Here is a 23,358-nt window from a genome sequence, read left to right as displayed (position 1 = left end):
GAGAAACAAGATCCCTTGTTTGTTCGCTAGGCTAGGCGGTTGCGCGAGGAGAGTGTCTTAGACATTGGCCGTGGTGGACTACCGGTACTGCATAGCACTGCAGAGTGCTGCATCGTCCCAATAAGCCATGCATGTTTGGATCGAGGTTGGAGGCCCCCTAGAGGCCTGTCTCACCCTTACTCACTCGCCCACCTTCCGTGTGTCTGTGTGTCTGTGGTGTCTGTGTCGTGTTGGGGTAATAAGAGGGCCAGGGCCACCATGGTACCGTAGTGTTGAGTTGTGTCGCAGCGGTGCTGTAGGGGTGGTGGTGGTGGTGGTGCAAACCAACCCCCGGCCCTTGCTCCTGACAAGGGCCAATCTATTTATTGGATCATCTCGTCTCCAAATATTACGCTGCTCTTCCCTCCTCGCTCCCTCCTGTCTCGTCTGCCTTTTTCTCCCTCATCATCAACGCAGAAAAGAGAACCGGTATCTGCCGAGTTGTACCTGACCAATCCTGTATGCCTCACCCAAGTTGTGATTGCGACAGAGCTCTTCTAACTTGCCGAGTATAGTCTTGAATCCGTATTAGGAAGAGTATTATATCAAACCGCCAACATGCCTGGAGTTCGTAAGTGATGCCCTTCTCACTGCCCGGCCTTCAACCCAGACGCAGCAAATGGGACACATGACATCTACTTCGCGAGAATGGCGGGCATTCGAGTGTTCTACTCTACGCGAGTAGCTTTCCTTATCGCAAGAGCGTTGTGCGAAGGGACGCCAGATGGCTCGATGCCCACGTGTCCCGCCCCTCTCTGGATGGTGCTGACCGCTACTCTTGCTCACAGCCCCCGATGCGCTCAACAACTTGAAGTCCAAGTTCAAAGCCATCTTCAAGAAGAAGAGCGAGAAGAAGCCCGAGGCCGCAAAGCCCACCGAGGCCGCTAAGCCAGAGGAGACGCCCGCCGCCCCGGCAGAGCCCACGAAGACCGAGACCGCCCCGGCCGCCGCTCCTGCTAGTAAGCGATGGCCCCTACTCCATCCAGTTCCTCTCCCGATTGTCTAGATGCTCACAATATCTCTTTTTAGCTGACGCCGCTGCCGCCCCCGTTGAGGCACCCAAGACGGAGGAGACCCCGGCCGCCCCTGCCCCGGAGCCCACCCCAGCTGCTGGTATGTAGACCACGGGTCGCCCGTCTTATTCGTAGACGGGTCTCAAGGACCAAATCTTCTGACGCATAATTCTAGACGCTGCAGCTGCCCCGGCCCCAGTGGCTGAGGAGCCCAAGCCCGCCGAGGCCCCCAAGGCGGAGGAGCCAGCCCCGGTCCCCGCTGCTACCACTGGTATGTGAATCCGAATCTGAAGAGTCTCACGCTCCCGGTTCCGAGCTCTAGCTGATCTCTATCTTCCTAGACGCCGCCGCGGCCCCCGCTCCCACCGAGGCCACCCCCGCCCCGACCGAAGAGCCCAAGAAGGAGGAAGCTCCCGCCCCGGCCCCGGCCGCGGCCCCCGCTGCTCCCACCGCTTAGAGCACGCACCTACGCGGGCTAGCCCCGAGCTGAAGATAATACCGGGGAGGAAGCTCTTTCGTCAAGGCTTTCTTACCCGTGAGATGCGGTCATCATTGCTTGCTCTTTTTTGAAGTTACGAATCGCGTTGCCGAATGAAGGAAAAAAAGACGAGGAGGCAAATGACATGGAATTTGATACCTAGACCCCTGGCGGGATGAGCGTCACGCTCTCTCTACGCCTTGCGGTTTTGCGTCTGCTCTTCTACTAATACCACCTTGGTCTTGTCATGTCAGAGTTGAATAGATACCCTAAATATACCTGTGTTTTCAAAAGCTCTGTGCCCGCGAGAAGCCTGGGTGATCTCCTTTTACCTTGGAGGGAGCTTCTTGGCGAGGAGCTGTAGGGGGGGCTCATGCGCAAGCTGATGTGCCTGCAAGATCGGCCATCTCGACACACAGGATCGTAAACCCGCCGTTATCAAGAACGCTATCTAAATTACGATTGCTGAGCACCGCTGTAAATTATTCCACAAATTGGTCGCGCGGCTTGATCCTCCGATGCGCACCAATGTCTCAAGCGAGATTGGAAGCGGGCGAGCCGCAGGAAACTACCTGATACCTTCCCCGAACACCGCCTCGTGCCGCTTAGTCATGGAACTGGACCGAGTATTGCACCATATGAGAAGGAAATGCACGATTTAAAGCTCATTTCTAGGGGTAGGTCACTTGTTGTGGGAAGAGGAGGGGCACCGTTGGAAGGTGTGAATACATCAAGTCATATAAATCATAATCAGTTCGTGGCTCGCGCCTGATAGATGTTCAATGTGATGCCTCCTTGCTTTATTCCCACCGTTGATAAGAGGGGAGGAGCCCTCTCTGATCACATGCTCTTCCACCATCCTAACATTCATGTCATGGCCGGCAATCCTTTCTACCATGCCGGTAGGGAGCTAAAATCCTATGAAAGCGTCCTGAGTAATTCCCGGAAGCAAATACAGTCAAACTTCGGTCCATGCATGGCCTCACATTGACCCTCAACCACTCCCCGGCTCACCCCTTGCCCACGGCGCCCGTGTCATTGTGATCTGCGCGCCGGCCGTCCCCGGCAGACCCGCCGGCTGGGTAGGAGGCGGGGGCCGCGCCGTCATTGATGGCGCATTGCTCCCCGTGCCGGACGAAGCCCACGGCGCTCTTGAGTAAGGCACTCCAGGGCCGGCAGGACCTGGCATCTGAGTAGCTTGCGACCATGGTGCTGCGGTCCCTGCGCCAGCAGCTGGACCGGGCATGGTGGTTGGCTGGTTCGCCATGTGGATGGTTTGTTGTGGAGTGGCGGCGTTCGGGTCTTGCTCCCAGCTGAACAGCGAGCCGAATGGGAAGTGCTGCACGACGGGGAACTTGGAGAGGACCTCGGCGTTGAACATCTTGATCATGCCCTGAAAAGGGTATCAGTATGGGTAGATGTGCAGCTCTCATACGCACAGGAAGCATACCTTGTTAATCTTGCCCCATCCATCTTTGATACCTGAGATATCAAAGAGAATAGGGGAGTGCTCCCAGAACGGTCCCTTTTTGACATCGTTGATGAACCCTATGGCGGAGAAGTACATGTTGACTTCCCGCAACCTCTCAACCGAGGCCGGTTTCGTGACATCGCTAGGTCTAGGAGCTCGCTCTACTGATCCCTCAAGCGGCATAACTTCGCTTTCAGTAATGGGCCGTGTTAATTGAGCGGAGCCAAAGATATACGGCATGAACGAGTGATCGTCAAGCCCCCAAACTCCATGAGAACCTGCTGGCTCTAGAGTGTACGTCAGGATTAGCCGACGAACGACTTTGAGATAGCTGGATCAATTATTAGCATGAGACACTGGGTAATTGTGTAGGCGACATACGGTTCAAAGACTTCGAGCACTATACTTCGCTCGATCTCCCCGTCTTGGGCTTCATTTTTGAAAGCACCGAGCTTCCAAAGACACCCCAAGAAAGCCAGAAAGCTCAGCTCGTGGCCAGTCCCATAATCTAACCTCTGAGAGCTACCGAAGCTTCCCAGGAAGTAAGACTTCAGTTCGTCGATCGCTCCTTCACTTGAAGACGCCTCGTCATCACTAGATGTCTCCCGAGAAGTCGCGGGAAACTGGAGGATTTCACTCGGCAGATACTCCTTCAACAGACTCGTCGCGCGCTCCTCTAGTAGCTTATGCCACGTCCGAAAGCTGACATTGCCGAATCTCCTCGGGCCAGGGTCTGGCGGCGCCTCCTCGATGAAGCTCCCAGCCTTCTCTAATAGCAGCTGCAGTTTGCGGATGGATTCTGATTCTGAGCGTTTTACACCCAGAGGGAAAGTCTTGGACGGCCCGCCGTCGCTTTTCCGAGGGCACAGCGCACGATTTAGCTGCAGGACGAACGTACCGATGTCTCGGTATGCCTTGGAGGTGAGGAAACGCGCAACGTCTGGCCCATCGTTGATCTGCTTGGACGGAGTGCTGAAGGTATGCGGCGTCGCGGGGTCTAATACTTCAAGCCGGGGGAAGCTGCCGGCAGTGCTGGATTGTGAGGCGGCTTGCTGGAAGGGAGGATCCATGGCTGTCAAAGGAGTGGCAGGTCAATAGATGGCACGAGGCTACTGCAGAAGAGTGTAGCTCTATCAAACGGTTTCAGCGAGTGAGTAAGGCTGAGTGCTGAAGTGTAGGACAGGCACTAACGCATGAAGATGCTGCACCACCCCGCTGTCGTCATGTGGGGTGTGTAAGCCTTGCTGAGCTTCTAAGCTTCAAGAGTAGGCGAGAATATGCTCAACACGCAGGGAGTCAAGTTTGCTTGAACATGTTTGGTCAAGTACTTATTAGAGAGTTCCCAAATTGAAGAGCCTCAAACCTAAGGCACAGGTGGCAACTTGATGCTGGATTGGCGCAACTGCAGTTGGTGTCGACGAGCTGTAATTCAGACAGTTGAAAACGAGACACGCAGGGGCCTGCCAGGGACCTGAATTCAATTTTTGGGGGACGGCAGGAGCTTGTTAGGCTTCCCGGTGCCCCACATTTCCCTTTTGGGGGCTGTCACCTTCCGTTTAGACGCGTCTCACGATTCCCACGATCAATCCTATTTTCTCAGAACTCTTCTCACACAATTCAAGCATTTAGTTCTCTTGAGAAAGTAAGAGAATAATAGAGTTATTCTGTTATTTTCCATATGTTTATAGGTCTGCTCACCTCGATTGAGAGAGTCAACGTGGAGCAACATGGTTCAGACCAGACGAGGCACGCACGTCTCGCCAACACCAGCACAACAAAGCTCACCAGAAGAAGAGACGGAGGAGCCCGTTCCTGCGCGGCCACAACGGCAAACTCGCAACACAAGTAAGGTCAACAACACTAATGCCAATTCAAAGAAGGGAAAACACGTGCCAGAGCACATGTTGGACCTGCTCGTGGACGAACTCAGCTCATCACAGGCCAACAAGCGACAGCGCATACAGCAAGGTGATGATGAGGAAGAAGAAGATGATGATGATGATGATCGCGTGGAAGTAAATTTCGACCTTGTAAATGACGGCATACGCGGGTCTCTTCCCGCGGCAGAACTAGAAGGACCTGATGAACAACTTCAAAGAGAAGCCTCTGAGCGGCCCCAGACTGCTGAAGGGGTTAGTCACCAGCAAGGAGAGTCCTCGAATCGAGGGCGGTCCGCTGGCCCCAGGTCTCGGGCTCAGAAGTCGCGACGCGCACAAAGCAGAATGCATCGTCTGCCTGTTGTTCTAAGCGTCCATAATGAGGATGCGCCACTAGAGCGAAATCTACCTCCGCCTATCACTTCCGAGAGCCGTCAACAGGTAGAGCAGGTCCTAGCTGATGATGCCGACGAAGATGGAGACATACCACCTCCAGAAGAAGCATTTCACGCCCCAGCTCCCAATGCGGAGTCGGAGGTGGCCGATGCCGAAGAGAGCATGTTTGTGGACAAGGACGCAGGCGAACAGATCTTGGACTTTGGCAATCTTCCAGAGCTGGGTGATGAGCAGTTCGTCGAGATCAAAGTGGGCAGTCTAGCTAATATGCTCAAACAAATGGGCAAGTCGGGCTGGACAAGTCATGGCTCAAGATGGGAAGCGAAAATTGGCCGAGAAATGAATCGCAACCTGAACTCTTCACGATCACCGAATACAAAACACTGCCGGAACATTTGGAACGCGACTCATCGCCTATGGAATATTTTCCAAAACGGCTCTCCGTTCCGCACTCTGGAGGAGCTCAACGACTTCCTGAATGAGAAAGCTCACGAGATCGAAAGAACCCTTGGTCATATCACAAAACTCGTCGATTTGACCTGTGATAAGAAGCTAGCAGAACCTCAAGTCGATGAGCAGCTGTCAGAAGAGGTGCTTGACTTTCGCAAGAAGATGACTCAGGATATGATTTATTACTGCATACCTGCGATTTTGATTGTCCTTCGTACAACATTCCTTCTTGGAGGAGCCGAAAATCCCGCTCGTGCAAGGGCGAAGGGGAGATTTACCAACAAAACATTGGAATTCCTTTTCAAAGAAACTCAATGGTTGCTTCAGCTGGCAGTAGTCGTTGTTCGCGAACTTGAAGAGCGGCCATTCGAACGCCAGTTCACAACCGCTGAGAATAGATTAAGCCATGGTGATATTGTCAAGAGAGACCAGAAACTGAAATCCCGAGAGGACTTCCGTCAAAATCTAGGTAGCTTTCGTGACAGACTTCAAGGAGTCATTGACAAGCTCAAGGAGAAACAGCGGGAGGAGGAAGAGAGGAAGCAAGAAGCTGAGGATCGACAACGAAGGGCTGAGGTGGCTAAAGACCTCGAGCGTGAGGCTCGAATTCAGGAACAACAGAAGAAAGCGCAGAAGAAGAAGCGATTTCTGACACAGTGGCAAGCGTTCGTTGCATCTACTCAAGATATTCGTGCTAGGACGGATCCCGTGAAGAGGAAATGGGACGAGGCAATGGAGGAGGAGGAAGAATTCAGAGAGACGGTAGAGCAGCGTTCTAGTCAGGCAAGTCAGCAATGGGTCGCCTCTACACACGCTCTCCGAAACGTGCCGGATCCAGTTGGAGCACGCTGGGTTTGGGGCAGGGACAGATCAACACATCCATTAGCCGAAGCGAATGACGAGCCATTTGGCGATGATGGTGAGCAAGGACAGAGTCAGCACGAGCCAGACCAGTTCTACGACCCTGTTTGGCCGGACTGGCGAGCGGATGAAGACGATATAATCCGGGTGGAGCTCAAATATTCGAGGACGTTGAACGTACCCCGAATCGCGAAGAAGCTGAACCGGGATGAGCACGATGTCAAGCAGCACATACAAGAGATGATCGGCGGCAGGGTTGTACCGGGACTCTAGCAAGTTGCGAAGTGGATTATAAGCATATCATCAACATATCGCAGTGTGGTAGTTCTCCCTACTTGCAAGGAGTCCAGACATACTGTGTGTAATGGAAGTTTCAAACAAAGGATTGGCTCAGATTGTGAATCTTTGAAGCCTCATTTCTAAATCAACCTACACCACCTGCATTTGCGTATGCGGTAATGCCTGGTATTTATGGCTGCAAATGTCCGCAAGGCTGTGGACGTTTTGGTAAAAGGCGCAGGTCCCGCTCCTAAGAATCCCTTGACTTGATGACGGGTGCGAAAGATTAAGCCATTCATTTTCTCAATTTGAACGTACATGGCGATGCCCGAAGATGTCGTTGTCGTCGAGGTCGCGAAACTCGAGCGAACACCAGATATGCCACCCCGCTACGAGACACAATTAACTCAGCTTTACGACTCGTTGCCTTTAAGCAAGGCTTCGTGGATTCGTATTTTAGATGTATTCTGCGATAATGAAAACCCGACAGGCCCCCTTTACGGTACTTTACGGCTAGTCGACCTACGAGACTCTCCCAGTTTCACGGCGTTATCATACGTATGGGGAGAGTCCTCACCTGCCCGAGATGTAGTCTGGTGCAACTCAACGGCTGTGCCTGTGACAAAGTCTTGCTATGAGGCAGTTTGCGCTCTGCGCCACATCTACGGCGCCATGACCATATGGATTGATGCAATCTGTATCAACCAGGAAGACGAAGCAGAAAAGTCGGTACAAATTCCACTCATACGTGAAATTTACACCTGGGCGGAGGCTGTCTACATCTGGCTTGGGCCGGGGAATGCTCCAGCTGATAGAGCTCTGCGCGGCTTATTGCGGATGTCCAAAGCAATTCCAAATGCTCCAGGCATCCCGTGGCTTACTGGAACAAAGCATATCAGCGTCTTCAAAGACCTGCTTCAATATACCCGTTCATGTTACCGATGCCTATTTACCCGCTACAGTAAGTCGTCAGTCTTTGCTTGCATTTGAAGAGTAGCTTTAAGCAAGAGCCGCCGGGATGGCGAATTTACTGGCGGATCCTTAGTTCAATCTGATCTTCCTTCTAGCCTTGGTACAATTTGTGCGTATGCTCACTGAGGGATTTTGATTTCTAGGTCACGACGACGTACCTGAGCCTAAAGAGTTAGAGAGTCTCCTACATCACGATTGGCTTCTTCGCGCGTGGACTTTCCAAGAGGTGGTTCTCGCCTCTAACCCGATCGTTGTATGTGGCACGGGAGCTATTGGATGGTCTGATCTACAAAACGTGTTCAAGGAACTTCAACATACGTCCATGCCTTCAATGGCCGCATGGGACCATCTCTTCTCGATCTGGCTCAGTATTACGCGTCCAGTAGTCTGGAATGGTCAAGAGATCCGAAAGCTGCCAAGTGTTCCGTCGAGGATGCTGAACGAGTGGTCCGTCAATGCATACAGGAAAGTTGTATTTACACGGCGACGACTCGAACTTTTCAAGCAAGTAGTACGAATTAGTCTTCCCCTTTTGGCATGGGCCGCGCTTGTTGCACTTGTCATCAGCATGTTCTATAGGAGTTCAAGTAATTTTATATTTATTTTTCCAGCGGTAATCTTTTTTCTTGGTTTCTGGGGATGCACACTTTTATTACTTTACCTCGTTATAATGGGAGTGCTTGCACTTCGCACAGAGTACGAGGCGGAGCAACAAGGGGAACGAAGAGAGCAGTCCAATGTTCTCATCGGCATTATTCATGCCTTACAAGAACGACAGGCATCTGTCGCTAAGGACAAGTCTTTTGCGATGTATGGCGTTCTTTCCAGCCTCGGGATCACAGTGTCACAACCTGATTACAAAGACCAACTTGGTCTGGTGTATCAGAAGCTTCTGACCGACCTGGTTACATGGCGACCAGCCATGATCAGCCTTCTGATCGATATAGGGACGACGTTGCCCAACACACCCTCTTGGGTTCCAGACTGGAGCACTATACACGGTCGGAGGTGGCTACAGCCTCAATATTTATTCGACAATTTCGAGGACATAGACAGGTCCAACAAATCCACGTCAGACCTGCAGGTCACCATCTCAGGCAATGAGTTGGCCGTCCCCGCTCGTACAATTGGTTGCTTGACCTTTGCCCACGGATCATTTGCGAGGGTCAACGTCGAAGAGCTCGAAGACGACAACTCACCGTCGGTCTCTGCCTTACAGACGACCCTTTATATACTCTCTCATTGGATATCATTGATTCGCAACGAAGCGCCAGTTAGTCCGTCATACGACTCTGTCCCTAGCGCCGTGTACGACGTGCTCTGCGGAAGGGAGGCCGACAACACCACGGGTTCAGCCTCTGCCTTTAATGAATGCTTCCGAATGATCTCCAAACACCTTGCAGCCTTCAACTCTGTCCGCCTGGTAGAAAGTTCGGCTCTGCGAGCCCAAGCAACACAGGAGATGACGCAGAAGTTGAGGAGGGAGCCCAATACTCTCCAAGAGTACGTGAAGCTGGTGAATGGTATGGCGGGTATGCGAGGAATCTTCTTCTCGGCAGATGGGCATACTGGCTCTGGTCCCACAGGGGCAGCTGGGGGGGATGAAATACTCATTCTCCGAGGCGTCGCAGTGCCGATGATTGCAAGGCGGCAGAGGCCAGATGCCCAGGCTGCTGGAGTATATACCCTGCTCGGGCCTGCATTTGTCCCTGGGTATATGAATCTGTCGAGGTTTGACAACGTATCGATGTGGGAGGAGTTCAGGTTTCACTGATGATTAGCGATCACTCAATATACCTTATTGCTTTACGTTGTAGAGGTCCCGCTTAACAACGTTCTTGACTCGCATCCATATCGTATGCCATTAAACGATTTGGTGCTTGATACGTCGCACTCTCTGCTGTAAGTTGAGAACAGTAGCTACAGGCTGGGTGGTGGATCAAGTCCACTGACATTGCTTTCCTGCAGCTGATCGATCACAAACATGATAGCATAAGCTGGACTCTGAGATGGATTGCTATAGCGATATTGGGCATACCGTCACACCAGTGAGTGTCTGCCACATCATCTTGAAAGGATCATGAGGCTACTATCAGCCATGCGTGTCTCTACCCGACGTGCGTTAGCGAGTGAGGCTTTCAGTGCAATGGCGTGTCAATCGTATTAAAACGGTCCGTTCCCATGGCTTTGGTGGTGGCGTCTAGCTTCCCCACTGCGGCTGGGTCTGGCCCCTGAAGTTCTTGATTCATTGCTCTCTCAGTGAACAGATGAATATGAATATATATGTATATACGTATACATGTATTCAAGAGCGTCAAATTCAATCGCGATTACGACCTCATAATTGAACTGAGCATACATATCTACGTGATTGAACCGAGAGACCAGTCCTAGATACAGCCCCAACTCGCCATTACATCTCAGCCCAGCTCAGCATCATCGTGTTCTGGTTGGATGAGTGGATTTGATGACAAGTCACAAAGAAGCTGCCCAAGCTTACCTAGCTTCTGAGCTACCCTGTTACTCTGTAGTAAATGACGCGCGCACGGGCAGCCACACGCGTGCGACGGGGAGCCTTTTAATTGAAGAAACACGCCAGAGGAGCTGTGGGTCGGGCAGCGCGGGGCGCGTTCATGAAGCCAATTATCATCTCAAAACGGTCATCTAATTTGTTCGATTTTGGGATGCAGAACAACGGACGATGCACCCCAATTTGCCCTCTCGTAGCCTCTGAACGCCTCAGAGTGTCCTGGAATAGGAGTTCCGCGAGATGGCATGCGCTAGTCTTGGACGATTCCTGGAATGGGTGGGTGGGTGGTAGAACCAAGGGAAGTAATCGGCATTTATCTTGTTGCTTTGCTGGCAGCTTGTTTAATGTACTGCGTAGATCTCTTTTGGGTCGGGGCGGCCAGTGCACCAATGTCGCAGGGGCATCTGGATTCTGGACTATCATGACGAGGTTGTAACGACGCTACCTCGCCGTATACTGCATAGTAGACTGCGTAATTGTTACAGTCAAGGATCAGCCTCTTTCGGCGGCGAACCGCTGACCAGCAGCTTTCTTGTCTTAATTGCTCTGCTAAGAAGTCTTGAGTCGGATCCCAGGAGACGATCGCAACTCTGACACAGCCGGCAGCATTTCAGCGCGGTGGGCGCATAAGACAGCATAGAGCAAGTTCCCAGATTCCGGCTGGCTTCTTCACATTTCCAATCTTCAAACTGCCTCCATCGCGCAACCCCCGTTCTGTTTCGCCTCTTTAGCCAATTCAAGCCGCCATTGCTACCAGAAACGTTCAGCTGATTGAAACTATCAAATCGACAAGTCCGCAGTGACTGACTGAGGCAACCGTGCATGCCGCTGTTCACTTTGCTCTAACGTTAACTCTCTTCACTTTTCTTCTTCTGAATCTGAACGTCCTCCCTGCTTTAGCGCCGTAGCTGCACCCACCAACCCCCCCTGCCCTGTCCCCGGCCCTGGCCCGGCCCTGGCCCTGACCCTGTTCTTGTCCTGGTTGCCAGTTGAGCTGGCAGTGGCCCCGTGCGACCCGCGACCAGGGGACCTCTTTTTCCCTTTCTTTTTTTACTCTCTCCTCCAATCTCTCCTTCAACGACCATCCATCGTCGCTCTCGTACCAATTCGAGGAGATCTTCCCAAGAAGGAGCAGGAGAATTGTATTCTTTCTTGTTCTTGTATTCGAGTTGTTTGTTTTCTGTCTGGCAGCTGGATCTTAGGCATCCATCAGCGGGAAGCAGAAAAGCACTTAAGCATTCCGTCTGCGATACGATACCAATCAAAAGTGAAAAAGGAGGCGTCGCATTTCAGGTCAGCACCTACCACTTCAGCCCAACTTCCCCTCCATGGAATGCATATACGGCAGCTGAGCGAGGCTCGTGAGCTTCCTGCGGCATTCAAAGCTTGCGGTTCTGCATTTTCACAGTAGTCAATCGACAATTACGAGATTCGTGCGAAAACATTTAGACGGAACTAGGAGCTACCCTGCTAACGCTTACCGCCACTTACAGAACCCACCCGTCGCCCCCTAAAAGCATATCGCATCGCGTCACCCGCGTCTCCAAGCTCACACGACGACCATGTCTGACGCCGACGGATTCGAGGTTGTCCAGCACGAGGAGGCTCCTGCTCCCAAGCCCGCCGAGCCCGCCAACGAGCCTGCGCTCAAGCCCAAGGCCCCTTCTGCCACCAATGGCACCAAGACAGAGGGCACCCCGACCGGCGTCAAAAAGCCAGCGACCGCGTCCTCCACGACGACCGCGCGACGACCAGGCGTAGTCTCCGGCAATGCCACGAAGCCGGCCGCTGCTCCCGCCGGCCGGACGAGCACAGCTGGCACCGGCGGTCTGAGCAAGCCGCCTACCCGACCGGCTGCGGGCTCGACCGTCGTGAAGCGGCCCGCGGGAACTAGCTCAACCGCTACGCACCGGACGCAGCCGTCCGTTTCGGAGGATGACAAGAAGCGCACCTCCACCGTGGGCACCACCGGGACTGCTCGCCGGACCTCGACTCTCACCAGCAGCACCTCGTCGCCATCCAAGACTACGACGGCAGAGAAGAAGCCAGTGGCTGGCACGACCGCGGTTCGCAAGCCCGTCACGTCCTCGACCAGCACCGCCTCACCCCGAACTACGACCTCTGCCACCCGGGCCGCGACCTCCAGCGCCCCCACCGGCTCAGCTACAACACGCACGGCGACGAGACCCGCTCCTACCGGTGCCGTGGCGGAGGCGAAGAAACGGCTCTCAACCGCGGCCACTGGCGCCCCCAGCAGCACGACCGCCGCCCGACATGCGCCGCGCGCATCGATGCAGAGCACGACGTCCAGCGCCAGCGCTGCCGCCGCCGCCGAGAGAGAAATCGAGGAGCTCAAGACGAAGCTCACGGAGAGCGAGACAGAGATCTCCTCGCTGAAGGAGCAAATTACGTCGTCCCAGGAGAAGGTGACGGAACTCGGCGAGAAGATATCGCACGGCGAGGAGGGCCGTCAGGGCGCCGAGGAAAGCATCCGCAAGGAGCTGGGCGATGAGCTCGAGAGTCTGAAGGCCAAGCATCAGTCTGAGTTGGAGGGTCTCGAGAGCCAGCTCGCTGAGGCGCAGGCTAAGCTCAAGGAGGCCGAGGAGCAGCTCGAGAAGCAGAAGGCTGATCTCGAGTCCCTGGCTGCTTCCAAGGAACTCACTGATGCCGAGATCGCATCGCTTAAGCAGACCCTGGAGACGCTCCAGGCCGAGCACCACGCGAAGCTAAACGAGAGCGAGGCTGGCCTCACTAAGGCCACTGAGGAGCATGCTGCTAAGCTAGAGGCTCTGCAGACGTCTCTGGTTGACCAGCACAAGGCTGCCATTGCCGCGCTCGAGGCCAAGCACGCTGAGGAGCTCGAGAAGGGCCAGGCCGCATCTTCTGACCACGCGAAGGCCCTGGCTGACCAGAAGGCCAACCACGAGTCTGCCATTGGCGACTTGCAGAAGAAGATCGATGAGCTTACGGACTCGCAAGCGACTCTCGAGACCGCCCACGAGGCGAAGCTCGCACAGGAGAGCGAGGCCAGCACGGCCAAGCTATCTGCCCTAGAGGCTGACATCACCGACCTGAAGACACAGCTAGAAGAGGCTCAAAGGAACGCGAAGACCGCCGAGACCGAGCTGGACGCCAAGACCACGCAATTGAGCGGATTGGAGGCTCGACTTGCCGATATCGAGGCTGAGCTCAAGTCGGCAAAGGAGGAGGCCAGCAAGGCCAAGGAGGCGCTGGCTGCTCTCGAGGAGGACAACAAGAGCAAGGACGCTGCCCTGGCCGCCCTGAAGCACGAGCACGCCACGGTCGAGGACAAGCACAGGAAAGAGCTGGAGCAGATCTCGAAAGACTATGAGGAGGAGATCAACAGCCTTGCTGGCGACGCCATGTACAAGCGCAAATTCCACGACCTGGAGGAGAAGCACAAGGAGCTGAGCACGACGCACGACGAGGCTATTTCCGGCCACGCGAAGGCGCTAGAGGCGGCCACGGCTGAGTTCTCTGCTGCGAAGGCGGCTTTGGAGGCCGAACAGGCCGAGCATCAGAAGGCGCTTGACGCCATCCGCGCGAGCCACGCCGAGGAGCTGGAGGGTGCTAAGAGCAACATCTCTGCTGCCAGGGAAACTCACGTCACTGAACTAGAGGCGCTGAAGGCCACTCACTCTAAGGAGGTTGAGATATTGAAGACCGAAAGCCAGGCTTCTCTTGCTAAGGATTTGGAGTCTCTGAAGGCGTCTCATGCCGATATTCTGGACGCTCTGAAAGACGAGGCCGAGGCCGAGAAGCAGCAGCTCCTTGCTAGCCATGAGAAGGAGCTTGCTGCTCTGAAGTCCGCCGGCGAGGGCGCCAGTGCCGCTCAGCTGGAGGAGTTGAAGAAGGAGCTCTCAGCAAAACATGCTGCTGAGGTTGACCAGCTCAAGGCCGAGCTCGAGGCTGCTTCAAGCCTGAAGAGTGATCTGGAGGCGGCTCAGGCTAAGCTGACAGAAGCAGAGGCCAGCCACGCATCTGCATTGGCTGCGGCTAAGAATGAGCTCGAATCGGGCCACTCTGCTGAGGTCGAGAAGCTGATCACCATGCACGCCGAAGCCATTGACGCTCTCAAGAAGGAGAGTGCCAGCAGTGCTCAGGCCGAGCTGGAGTCTCTGAAGTCTGCTCACGAGGCTGCTATCTCAGAGCTGAAGGCCAGTGGCTCTTCCGCTGCTGATGAGCTCGCCCAGCTCACTGCCGCAAAGGCCGAGCTCGAGAGCGCAACTGAAGCCATCAAGGCAGAGCTGGAAAAGGCGCAAGAAGAAATCACAAACCTCGGCCAGAGGCTGGCCCATGAGACGATGGAGAAGTTTGAGGCCCAGGCTGAGCTCGATGCGGCCAAGAACAAGAAGCCCGATACTTCAGAGCTGGATGCTCTCAAGGCTGAGCTCGCTGCGTTGAAGAAGTCACATGAGGAGGATATTGCCGCCGCTGAGTCCAAGTCATCGAAGGCTGCTGAGGAGCTCGCTGCTCTGAAGAAGGCCCACGAGGACGCCTTGTTTGCAGCCAAGTCCAAGTCAGCTCAAGTCTCTGAGGAACTCACCACAGTCCAGGAGGATCTCGAGTTTGCCCGCAAGGAGCTCGAGGCCCACAAACTCGACGCTGTTGCCAAGCAGAAGACTTCCGAGGCTGATTACAAGGACATGCACGACTCCATGACTGAACTGGTTGCCGAGGCCACTAAGAAGGCCGAGTCCGCCGAGTCCAAGATCGAGGAGCTGCTTGCCCAACTGAAGGTGAAGGATGCTGAGATCGCTGAGGCTAAGGTAGGCTCCTATGATCTTTTGACGCATGGAGTGTTTCATTAACGTGGATATAACAGGCTCAGGCAGCACCCGCTACACCAACAAAGAGCGGTCTTGCAGCCAGCCGATTCGCCGACGACGACGAGGCCCCCGCCGCGGACAAGGAAGAGGCGACGGCGGAAGGTGAGACGGACAATTCTTCAGTGGCATTAGCTTCGGTGCGAGCGCCCTTTGCTTGATGCAGTACCCCTCGACTCCTGTTTTCATTCCGTCCACAATACCTTTCGTATCCGTTCGCTAACTCGGCATCTATAGCTAGCTAAAGCACGACACGGCTTGAACTCGCTCCAAGCTCTTGATGGCGATCTTAAAGAGCAAAACATCCGCATGCTTCGGTCCATGGAGGACGTGAGCCAAACGGCATGAGGGTACCTTCATCTTCTAGATCCGTGCCTAATCAGCACGTACTATACACTTTTTAATCATGCTTGTGGTCTGAAACAAGACTAGCAAATGTTCAGCCTTTATATGAATACATATGGCATTCCTATTATACCCCCTTTCGGTCGTTTTCCCGGCAAAGGAGATGGATTGTTTCGAGATGCCAAGAAGATCAGATCACACCTGATGATTTCTTGGGCTATTTGGAAGTTTGACAGATTGATGTGGAGGACTGACTACCCCTGTTGGGCGAGTGCATATGGCACGTACGATTTGAAACACCAAACTTTGTTCATATATATCTTACGGTAATGCCATGGGGATGGATGTGTGTATGTACTTCTTTCCGATACTTTGGTAGTGGCCACGGTTTGGTGCTCTTGAGCTCGGATTTTTGGGCTTGGAGAGGATAGTCAGTCAGTCAGTCCGAATTCGACGATACCCCTTTCTCACTGAGCCACTCTGTCATCATGCGTATGTGGACGGTTTGATATGATGTGGTTGTTGCAATCTTGGATTGAATCCGTTACGCTAAGTTGACAATCATTCTCGGCCATCCCTTGAGCCTTGTAGCCACAATATGCCTATGCCTTACCAATACAATCGCAGAAGTATAGAGTCTTGCCGTCCTTCTTTACGAGGACTTCCAGTTGCCTGCGTCCTTGGCACCCTTGGCAACGTCCTGGCCAGCGTTCTCGACACCGTTGCCGAGACCACTGAGAGCATTGCCAACTGGCTTCCCGGCACCTCCAGTAGCCCCCGTGACTGTCTCATCCAATCCGCGGCCTACTGCTCCGACTGTGACATGGAAAGTTAGTGACTGAGGATACCAAGGCTGGAGATGCATGAAGAGACAAAAGGTCACCTTCTCGGCAGCATGAACCCGAGATAGCAGTGTGAAGACGAACAGACAGGTAAGAAATCACATACCAACGCCTCCTACGGTGTTGACCAAGCCTCCTGTTGTGTTGCCCACGACTCCTGTGACGCCTTGGAGTGCACCCCCGAGTCTATATGAAGGCTATTGTTAGTGAGGTTATCGAACAGCACATAGAGCATGTACTTGCCCGCCGAGAATGCCGCCGTTGTTGTTTCCAGACATGATGAGTATTTGGAAGATGAAACCAAGTTTGTGGATATGTTTTGGGTGTTTTGTTTTCGAATAGATGAACATCAGAATTGTTCAACGTCGGCTGGTGATAGATATAAGCCACGGACGGGTGACCAGGCGTGGCGACGTCATACCCTTCTGCCACACCTCCACATGCCCCCTCAGCCACAGGGATCACTTACACATCCTTGCACACCACTCAACCTGATATGACGTTAGACCACCATGCTCAACGTCTTTAATTCGAGGGTTTATATCAGGCTACAAGGAGTGTGGTTCTTAAGTCTTGCATATTAATCGGGCATTCCTACGAAGTTTACCGATCTCTCTGACGATTCGTAATAGTGAAGCCGCCCAACGGCGGCCAAACGCCTAAGGCGGCTCCTCTACCTGCGTCGCGGGAAGATCATGGTACCCTATCGTTTGATCCCGACCCGACCGTTGGATCTAGACTAACGCGGTGATGATACTAGTCTTTCATCGTATCTTCAAATGAGTTCTCGGGTCTGGATCCATTTCCTTTATCAGTTTGTTTTCGAGGGTGTCCTTAGCACGTCTCATTTCACATCGCGCACGACACCTGCTCGGTGTCTGACAGTGATTTGAACACACTACTGCAAGCATCACTTGAAACATGAATGGCCCGAATGGAAAAGAACTCTTTGCCAAATGTCTTGTGATTTGCCGTATATTGACTGAAAGCTCGCGATGTAAATATGTGAATAAATTCACCCTCGCGACTGTGTAGTATGGAGTTGTTCAAGGTACCAATGAATGGCTTGCGTCATATCGCAGATTCTCAGCTGGACTAGGTTTGCAGACGTCCCACATGCATGCAATGAAATGGCTCGAACGTTTCAAGTGCGACATGATAGTGCTAGCAAATCAGGCTGATGGAGGGAAAGTGTAGTGGTAGTCATTAATTACACTCCTAGTGCCCAGACGGTGGTTCTTGAACAGAGAATTCGCATACCAGACATCTGACTACAAATGAACAGGCAAGTCGTCAATGTACAAACTTTCTTGTTGGCATCGATGTGTTCCTTAAGTAGCTGTCTCAGCATCGGGCTATTTGTTCAAAGCATGACCTACATTTGCTTACTCTCGTCTCAGGCTATCTCCCGTTCCTCTACCCTCATGAAAAGACCTAGCAGACGAGCTCTCCCGTACGGATGTGCTGATGTGCTGATGCTTTTAACACGAATCTGTATACTAGCGCAAACTAATCCTGGGCCATTCTGACAGCTCTGGCTTGCCATATTCCATGCCCTGGCCTTGCATCAAACCATGAATGATGCTGTCACCCACTACCTTGTAAGCACCATTGCGCATCTTTCGAAGAATGGCCGGGGCGCTGCAGCCAAGTAGAATAGCAACTTTATCTCCCGGAGCGGCATGTTTGTTCACCCAGCCAATCCTTCCTCCATGAGTTCTGCACAGTCTCATGCCCATCTGAAGAGCTGCTGTGGCTGTTGTTATCAACGAAGTACATGGCTCATGTTTCAAGCGTCCTACCCAGTACCAAATGTCTTGCAATACCGACGAGGCTGTTACAGGCAACCCAAAAAGTTGCTCGATAGTGTCGTCGTCAACCAAGACCTGACGTATCTCAGATTGCACCCAGGTTTTCAGAGCATCTCCAGCTGGATTCCTTTTGCCCTTAAGATATCCTGTCCGCATGATTGTATACAGTTGTTTGTAAAAATGTCGAATGCCCCTCACCCTTCTGTCATCCTCTTCTAGCACCGTCATCTCGCATAAGCAGTGATATAGGGCGCTTTGCTCATAGGAACTAGAATAATCAAGGACAGATGCTGTCTCATTTTGAGATGGGACTTTTACACGACGATGGGACTTGTGTGAATCGGGACCTCGGTCCTTCTGGTAACAACTCGTAAATATTTCATCAAAAGTGTTCGTACATGCCCATATGACATCGATCATGATGCCTTGGACTGACAAAAGGTTATTGTGCAGTTGAATAGAAGGAACACTGGCCCCTGCAGCGGTCCATTTTGTAAGATCGTCGGTCTGTTCACCGAATCGATATCCAAATCTGCGTATCAAAGTTTGAACCTTTGAATCACCTCTTAAATATAGGTTGATGCGCAGGTCAGACCATGTATTTGCGCCAAACCAGTCGATAACCCACGACTTTGGTGGACTGTTTCTGAATATTATGTAGTCGAGAGAATGCGTCTGGCTGATAATTTGTAAAGTAGCGGGCATCAGGCGGACTGGAATAGCTTGGAGATGGGAAGATGACGGCGCCATCATATGTTAAGCCCATCAACCCGTAAATCTTGTCTCGGACGTCTGAAGACTTTGAATTGAGTGACATTAGCAAGGCCTGGATCAGGGGAACAGGTTTCAGTTGCGCCTGGTGTTCCCTGAAAATTAAAAGCTGTTGAACATGCTTTCGCATCTCCAAGGGGGGGATGGTAGCCGTCGTCTCGTTCTCCATAAACTTGCAAATGTTCAGTGCATCCTTAAGGTCCTCAAGATATAAGTCTTGATGCCCCCATATGATTTCTAAGTTGATTGCCATGGCTAATTCCTGGACGATCCAGACTCGCCTCCAATACTCGCAAGTGAATAGATTATACAGAGAATTCCAATGAAGTTTCCCAATATTCAGGTGATAATAGAGATTGGATACGATGAACCGTCGTTTATCGAATCGTTCAGGTGCAGATGCCATCAAATACTTCGTGGCCTTGAGAAGCTCCTTGACCTGAATACATTGCTCAGGATCGTCCCCACCAAGTGAGGCTATGACTATTGCAGCTGATCGATAGATTGCGGCCATGCGTCGGACTTGCAAACTGCGCTCTTCGAGGTCCTCCTGGTTGATGCACAGGGCGTCCGCCCAAACGTGGAGATGACCACGGCTTCGTAGTTCACGTAAGCCAGCATCTAGGCTCGGTGTGATAAAGACTCTTCTTCCATGACATATTACGGGGGTAGTCTTCCTCTGAGGACCCCAAGTATAGGACAAGGCCACATAATTCGATTCTACTCCTAGCGGCACATGTTGAAGCTCGCAGGATATGGGGCTTTGAGGATCTTTTGCTGGAGTGATCGAAAGGATGCGAATTTCGTTCGTGGAGTTGCTCAGTGGGCGATAATCCATTACATCCCAAATTGACGGACTTGTGGAGAAGGTTCTGTAATATTTGTAGACGCTGACAGCGGAACTACTAGGTGAGAGTATTTGGAGCACAAGAATTTCGAGAACACATCAACTAGGTCCGGTGAAACACCCTGAGAAAAGGATGGCACTTGAGTGTTATTTTGGGGGATGAAAGAGTTTCATACCGCATGCTCCCGTTCAGAGAGAGCAGGTGAGGATCCGAGGATGCGCAAAAGCACGCGAGGCTAGCTCAGCACACCTTGTTACTGGGAGCTCGCAAGGGTGGTAAACACGATATCAGCTGCAAATCGCATTCGCCTGCTGCATGGACAAGGTATAGCATCGGTGTGAACCGCTTGCAGGTAGGTGTGATAAGAACGAATGAGAGCAATTGTGCAGAAATGGACATTTTACACTTACCTTGGTTTCTGGTGAATATCACCTCGGCATTTCAACGTCTGAGATAGGGTTTCAAAATAGAACGGCATTAGGGAAAAAAAGGAAGCTTTGCACATGACATTGAAGTTGGTAAGTTGCAGAGCTAGGGACTTGATGAGGCTTGGTGGTATTTCAGATCAGAAGATTCTGGACTCTGCTCTGACACATGACATTCCTGTTGGGGGAGGCGGCAGTTGGCTGAAGTGTCAGGACCAACCGGCCAACGCTCTGTAGCGTTTTCTGTGGTCTACGAAATTGATGAACGCCGTATATCCATTGGTCGACTCTGAAGGACGACGTTCATGGCGATGGGGGGAAATCCCACTTCGTGAGGCCGAATTTCCAAAGAAACCAGTATGCAAATGAATAAGCTATTCCCGATTTACACCTCCGCCAGGGTAATAAACGTTATTTTAATGAGTTGAATATACCAGAAAACCAGGGTTGAGATTACCTGATTGAGTTTCAAAGCTTGTGTTTATTTCTATAGCCCTGCTGGTCTCGACAAAAGTAGCAACTCCCTTGTCTGAAAAGTCACGATTCCCACTCAGAAAATAACAATTATTACCCTGGCAGAGGTGTACTAGTGACACGGCGAAGTCAAGGTGCGGGAGCTAAGAAAACTGGTCGCATTCTGCCAGCCGCCACCGCTAAAAAGTCTCCCGCAGCCAGAAATCTCTTGCCGCAGTGGGGTTTGCTTGCACTGTTTCCTCGTCTATACAAAGCAAAGAAGCAATGGCGCCAAAAAAGGGTCGCGCACAGCAATTCGCTGACCTGGAAGAGCGCCCAGTCAAAGGTAACATACCGTAAACACTTTTCATGACTTCCAACTTACCAGGAGCTCCTCAGACTACGATCCCGAAGCCGATCAGCCTGCCGAGGAAGACGATGCTTTGAGCGGGGAGAGCGCTGACGAGTTCGCCGGCACCGAGCACTATGTCTCGGTTGGGTGTGTTCTCTTTTGAAGTCTTTACAAAGCGCATTGCTGACTGTTTGTAGCAAGAGCAAGCTCCACAAGAAGGAAGCCCCATCGCTGGGACCACAATACCGCGGCGCACGAATCAGCCGAGCCGCCCTCGATGAGAGTGACGATGATGCGGGCCAAGATGACGAGGACGACGATGGCGATGACTCGGAAGAAGGGTCTGGATCAGAAGAATACGACGATCCGGAGACAGCCGATTTAGAACGGGACCATGTCGACGCCGATGAAGAAATTGACAGCGACGAGGCATTCTGCGAAAGCGATGGCGAAAAGTTTGGCGACTTTACATTTCGAGGCAGCTCTAAGCCAAAACAAAATGGTCTGCGAAAAAAGAGACCTGTAGCAGCGGATTTCTTGTCCGCATCGGAGGACGAGGACGGAGTACTCGATGGGGGCGCTGGACTCTCCCCAGACGAGTTCAGCGACGAGGACTCCAATTCAGAACAAGATGGCGCTGGATTTTCTGATGAAGAAAGCGGCCAAAGTGGGTCCGCGGAAGACGACGACGACGAAGATGAGGATGAGGACGAAGATGTCAGCAGTGACGAGGAAGATGGGGATGATGACGCGCAAAGAGCCGAGCTCCGAAAAATCATGAGTGAAGGCCAGAAGAACATTGTGGCTACTATGTCACAAGCGGCGAAGGCGGATGCGGACAAGGGTGTGGCAGTTCGCCAACAGAGGCGGGCATTCGACTCGCTCTTGAACATCCGTATCCGACTACAAAAGGCACTTGTTGCAGTCAATACACTCAACACGGTGGATGAGGATCAGGAGGTCGAGAAAGAGGCATATGAGGCTGCCGAGGAGGCCGCCATCAAATTATGGAATACAATCGACAATTTCCGCACAAATATCCTTCCGGAGGGCCCTACGAAAGCTGGACAGAAGCGGAAGCGTGACAACATGTCAGATATGTCCAGCCAGCAAATATGGGAGGAGATGGAAGTAACGGAAGGTGCCGCTTCCAAGCATCGCAAGAGAGTCCTGGAGAAATGGTCTAGCAAGGTTCGCAGCTCAACAGCTGCCGCGACGACCCGCAAGCTGGGATCAGCGCCAACACAGTCCCTGATCGACGTTCTGGAAGACCAACTTCTGAGCTCCGACAGACTAATCAAACGTACCCAGACGCCTCGGTCTTGTGCTCCGGTTCAGGCTGCGAAGAAGGTCAATGAAGACCCAGAGATTTACGACGACGCAGACTTTTACCAGTTGCTTCTTAAGGAGCTAGTAGAGCAGCGGACTACGGACTCGTCAGCTCCGGGATCCGCCGTTCCCACTGTAAGATGGGCAGCAATCAAGGAGGCCAAGACGAGGAAACAGGTTGACCGGAAGGCCAGTAAAGGGCGAAAGCTAAGGTTTACTGTTCATGAGAAGATACAAAATTTCATGGCACCGGAAGACCGGAGAAGTTGGGAACAGGATGCCATTGACAGATTCTTTGGCACGTTGTTCGGTCAAAAGATGGAGCTTAAGGAGGATGAAGTATCTGACGAGGAAATGGGCGGCGTGTCTGTTGAAGAAGAGGGATTGAAACTTTTCAGAAGCTGAACAGCCCATGAGGAAGAGTTTTTCTGGTCTAATAGAAAGATACTGTGACACCATTAACGAGTCTTTTGAGTAGATAACTATAGCCACACTGTCAAAATTGAGGCTCCAAATCTCATCGGTCCAAGAACACCCAGTGTTGAGATGCGAAGATACGAGTATGTTTCGATGTAGTCTAACATGAGTAAACAGAGTGTTTTCTCTCAGCTACACAGCATACACTTGAGAGGCTCAGACCTGGTCGTGATCACAGCGGTAGCGTTGAGTACTGATAGCTTTGGCAAAAGACGACAATGCTCTCCGGACAAGATTTGCTAATTTACAACTTTCAACTCAAACCAAACGTAACGCTTAACCCCACTGGCACCTCACTTTCCAGATAACATCGATGAATGTTTCAAATCCAGGACACTGCACTGCATCCTCGCTATGTGCCTCACATGTTATAGTGTTGCTCAATTCCGGGCACGATAGCGTCCCAGGGGCAAAATCTGACGCGTCATACGTACATCCTCCAACAATGGCCGCGTCCGACGGAAACTTGAACGTTCCTTTGGGCGGATTCAC

General features: G+C 52.4%; 5 protein-coding genes across 5 annotated transcripts; 4 read left to right on the top strand and 1 right to left on the bottom strand.

The window, feature by feature from the left end:
- Positions 1–597: 597 nt before the first annotated feature.
- UCRPA7_2314 (hypothetical protein) lies at positions 598–1,509 on the top strand (the record flags this gene model as incomplete). Its single annotated transcript, XM_007914878.1, has 5 exons — positions 598–610; positions 828–998; positions 1,069–1,152; positions 1,228–1,323; positions 1,394–1,509. 5 exons carry the CDS (start codon positions 598–600, stop codon positions 1,507–1,509), a joined length of 480 nt encoding a protein of 159 aa, XP_007913069.1.
- Positions 1,510–2,524: 1,015 nt separating this feature from the next.
- Positions 2,525–4,226, bottom strand: UCRPA7_2313 (putative serine threonine-protein phosphatase 2a activator 1 protein; the record flags this gene model as incomplete). The annotated part of the gene is made up of 4 exons (XM_007914891.1): positions 2,525–2,923; positions 2,981–3,332; positions 3,383–4,073; positions 4,193–4,226. 4 exons carry the CDS (start codon positions 4,224–4,226, stop codon positions 2,525–2,527), a joined length of 1,476 nt encoding a protein of 491 aa, XP_007913082.1.
- A 997-nt stretch (positions 4,227–5,223) lies between these two features.
- Positions 5,224–6,858, top strand: UCRPA7_2312 (hypothetical protein; the record flags this gene model as incomplete). The annotated part of the gene is made up of 1 exon (XM_007914890.1): positions 5,224–6,858. One exon carries the CDS (start codon positions 5,224–5,226, stop codon positions 6,856–6,858), a length of 1,635 nt encoding a protein of 544 aa, XP_007913081.1.
- Positions 6,859–11,928: 5,070 nt separating this feature from the next.
- On the top strand, positions 11,929–15,458 carry UCRPA7_2311 (putative viral a-type inclusion protein repeat domain-containing protein; the record flags this gene model as incomplete). The annotated part of the gene is made up of 3 exons (XM_007914859.1): positions 11,929–15,156; positions 15,213–15,318; positions 15,451–15,458. The coding sequence occupies 3 exons, from the start codon at positions 11,929–11,931 to the stop codon at positions 15,456–15,458; spliced, it is 3,342 nt and encodes a 1,113-aa protein (XP_007913050.1).
- Positions 15,459–20,993: 5,535 nt separating this feature from the next.
- UCRPA7_2310 (putative transcription factor aatf che-1 protein) lies at positions 20,994–22,794 on the top strand (the record flags this gene model as incomplete). The annotated part of the gene is made up of 3 exons (XM_007914864.1): positions 20,994–21,054; positions 21,108–21,207; positions 21,258–22,794. The coding sequence occupies 3 exons, from the start codon at positions 20,994–20,996 to the stop codon at positions 22,792–22,794; spliced, it is 1,698 nt and encodes a 565-aa protein (XP_007913055.1).
- Between the last annotated feature and the right edge of the window lie 564 nt (positions 22,795–23,358).

The sequence above is a fragment of the Phaeoacremonium minimum genome, assembly GCF_000392275.1.
Source record: "Phaeoacremonium minimum UCRPA7 unplaced genomic scaffold PA7_03_scaffold_156, whole genome shotgun sequence".
In the NCBI taxonomy this organism is placed as follows: Eukaryota; Fungi; Ascomycota; class Sordariomycetes; order Togniniales; family Togniniaceae; genus Phaeoacremonium; species Phaeoacremonium minimum.
The sequence above is the reverse complement of the archived record's forward strand: the minus strand, read 5'-3'. Positions and strand labels throughout refer to the sequence as shown.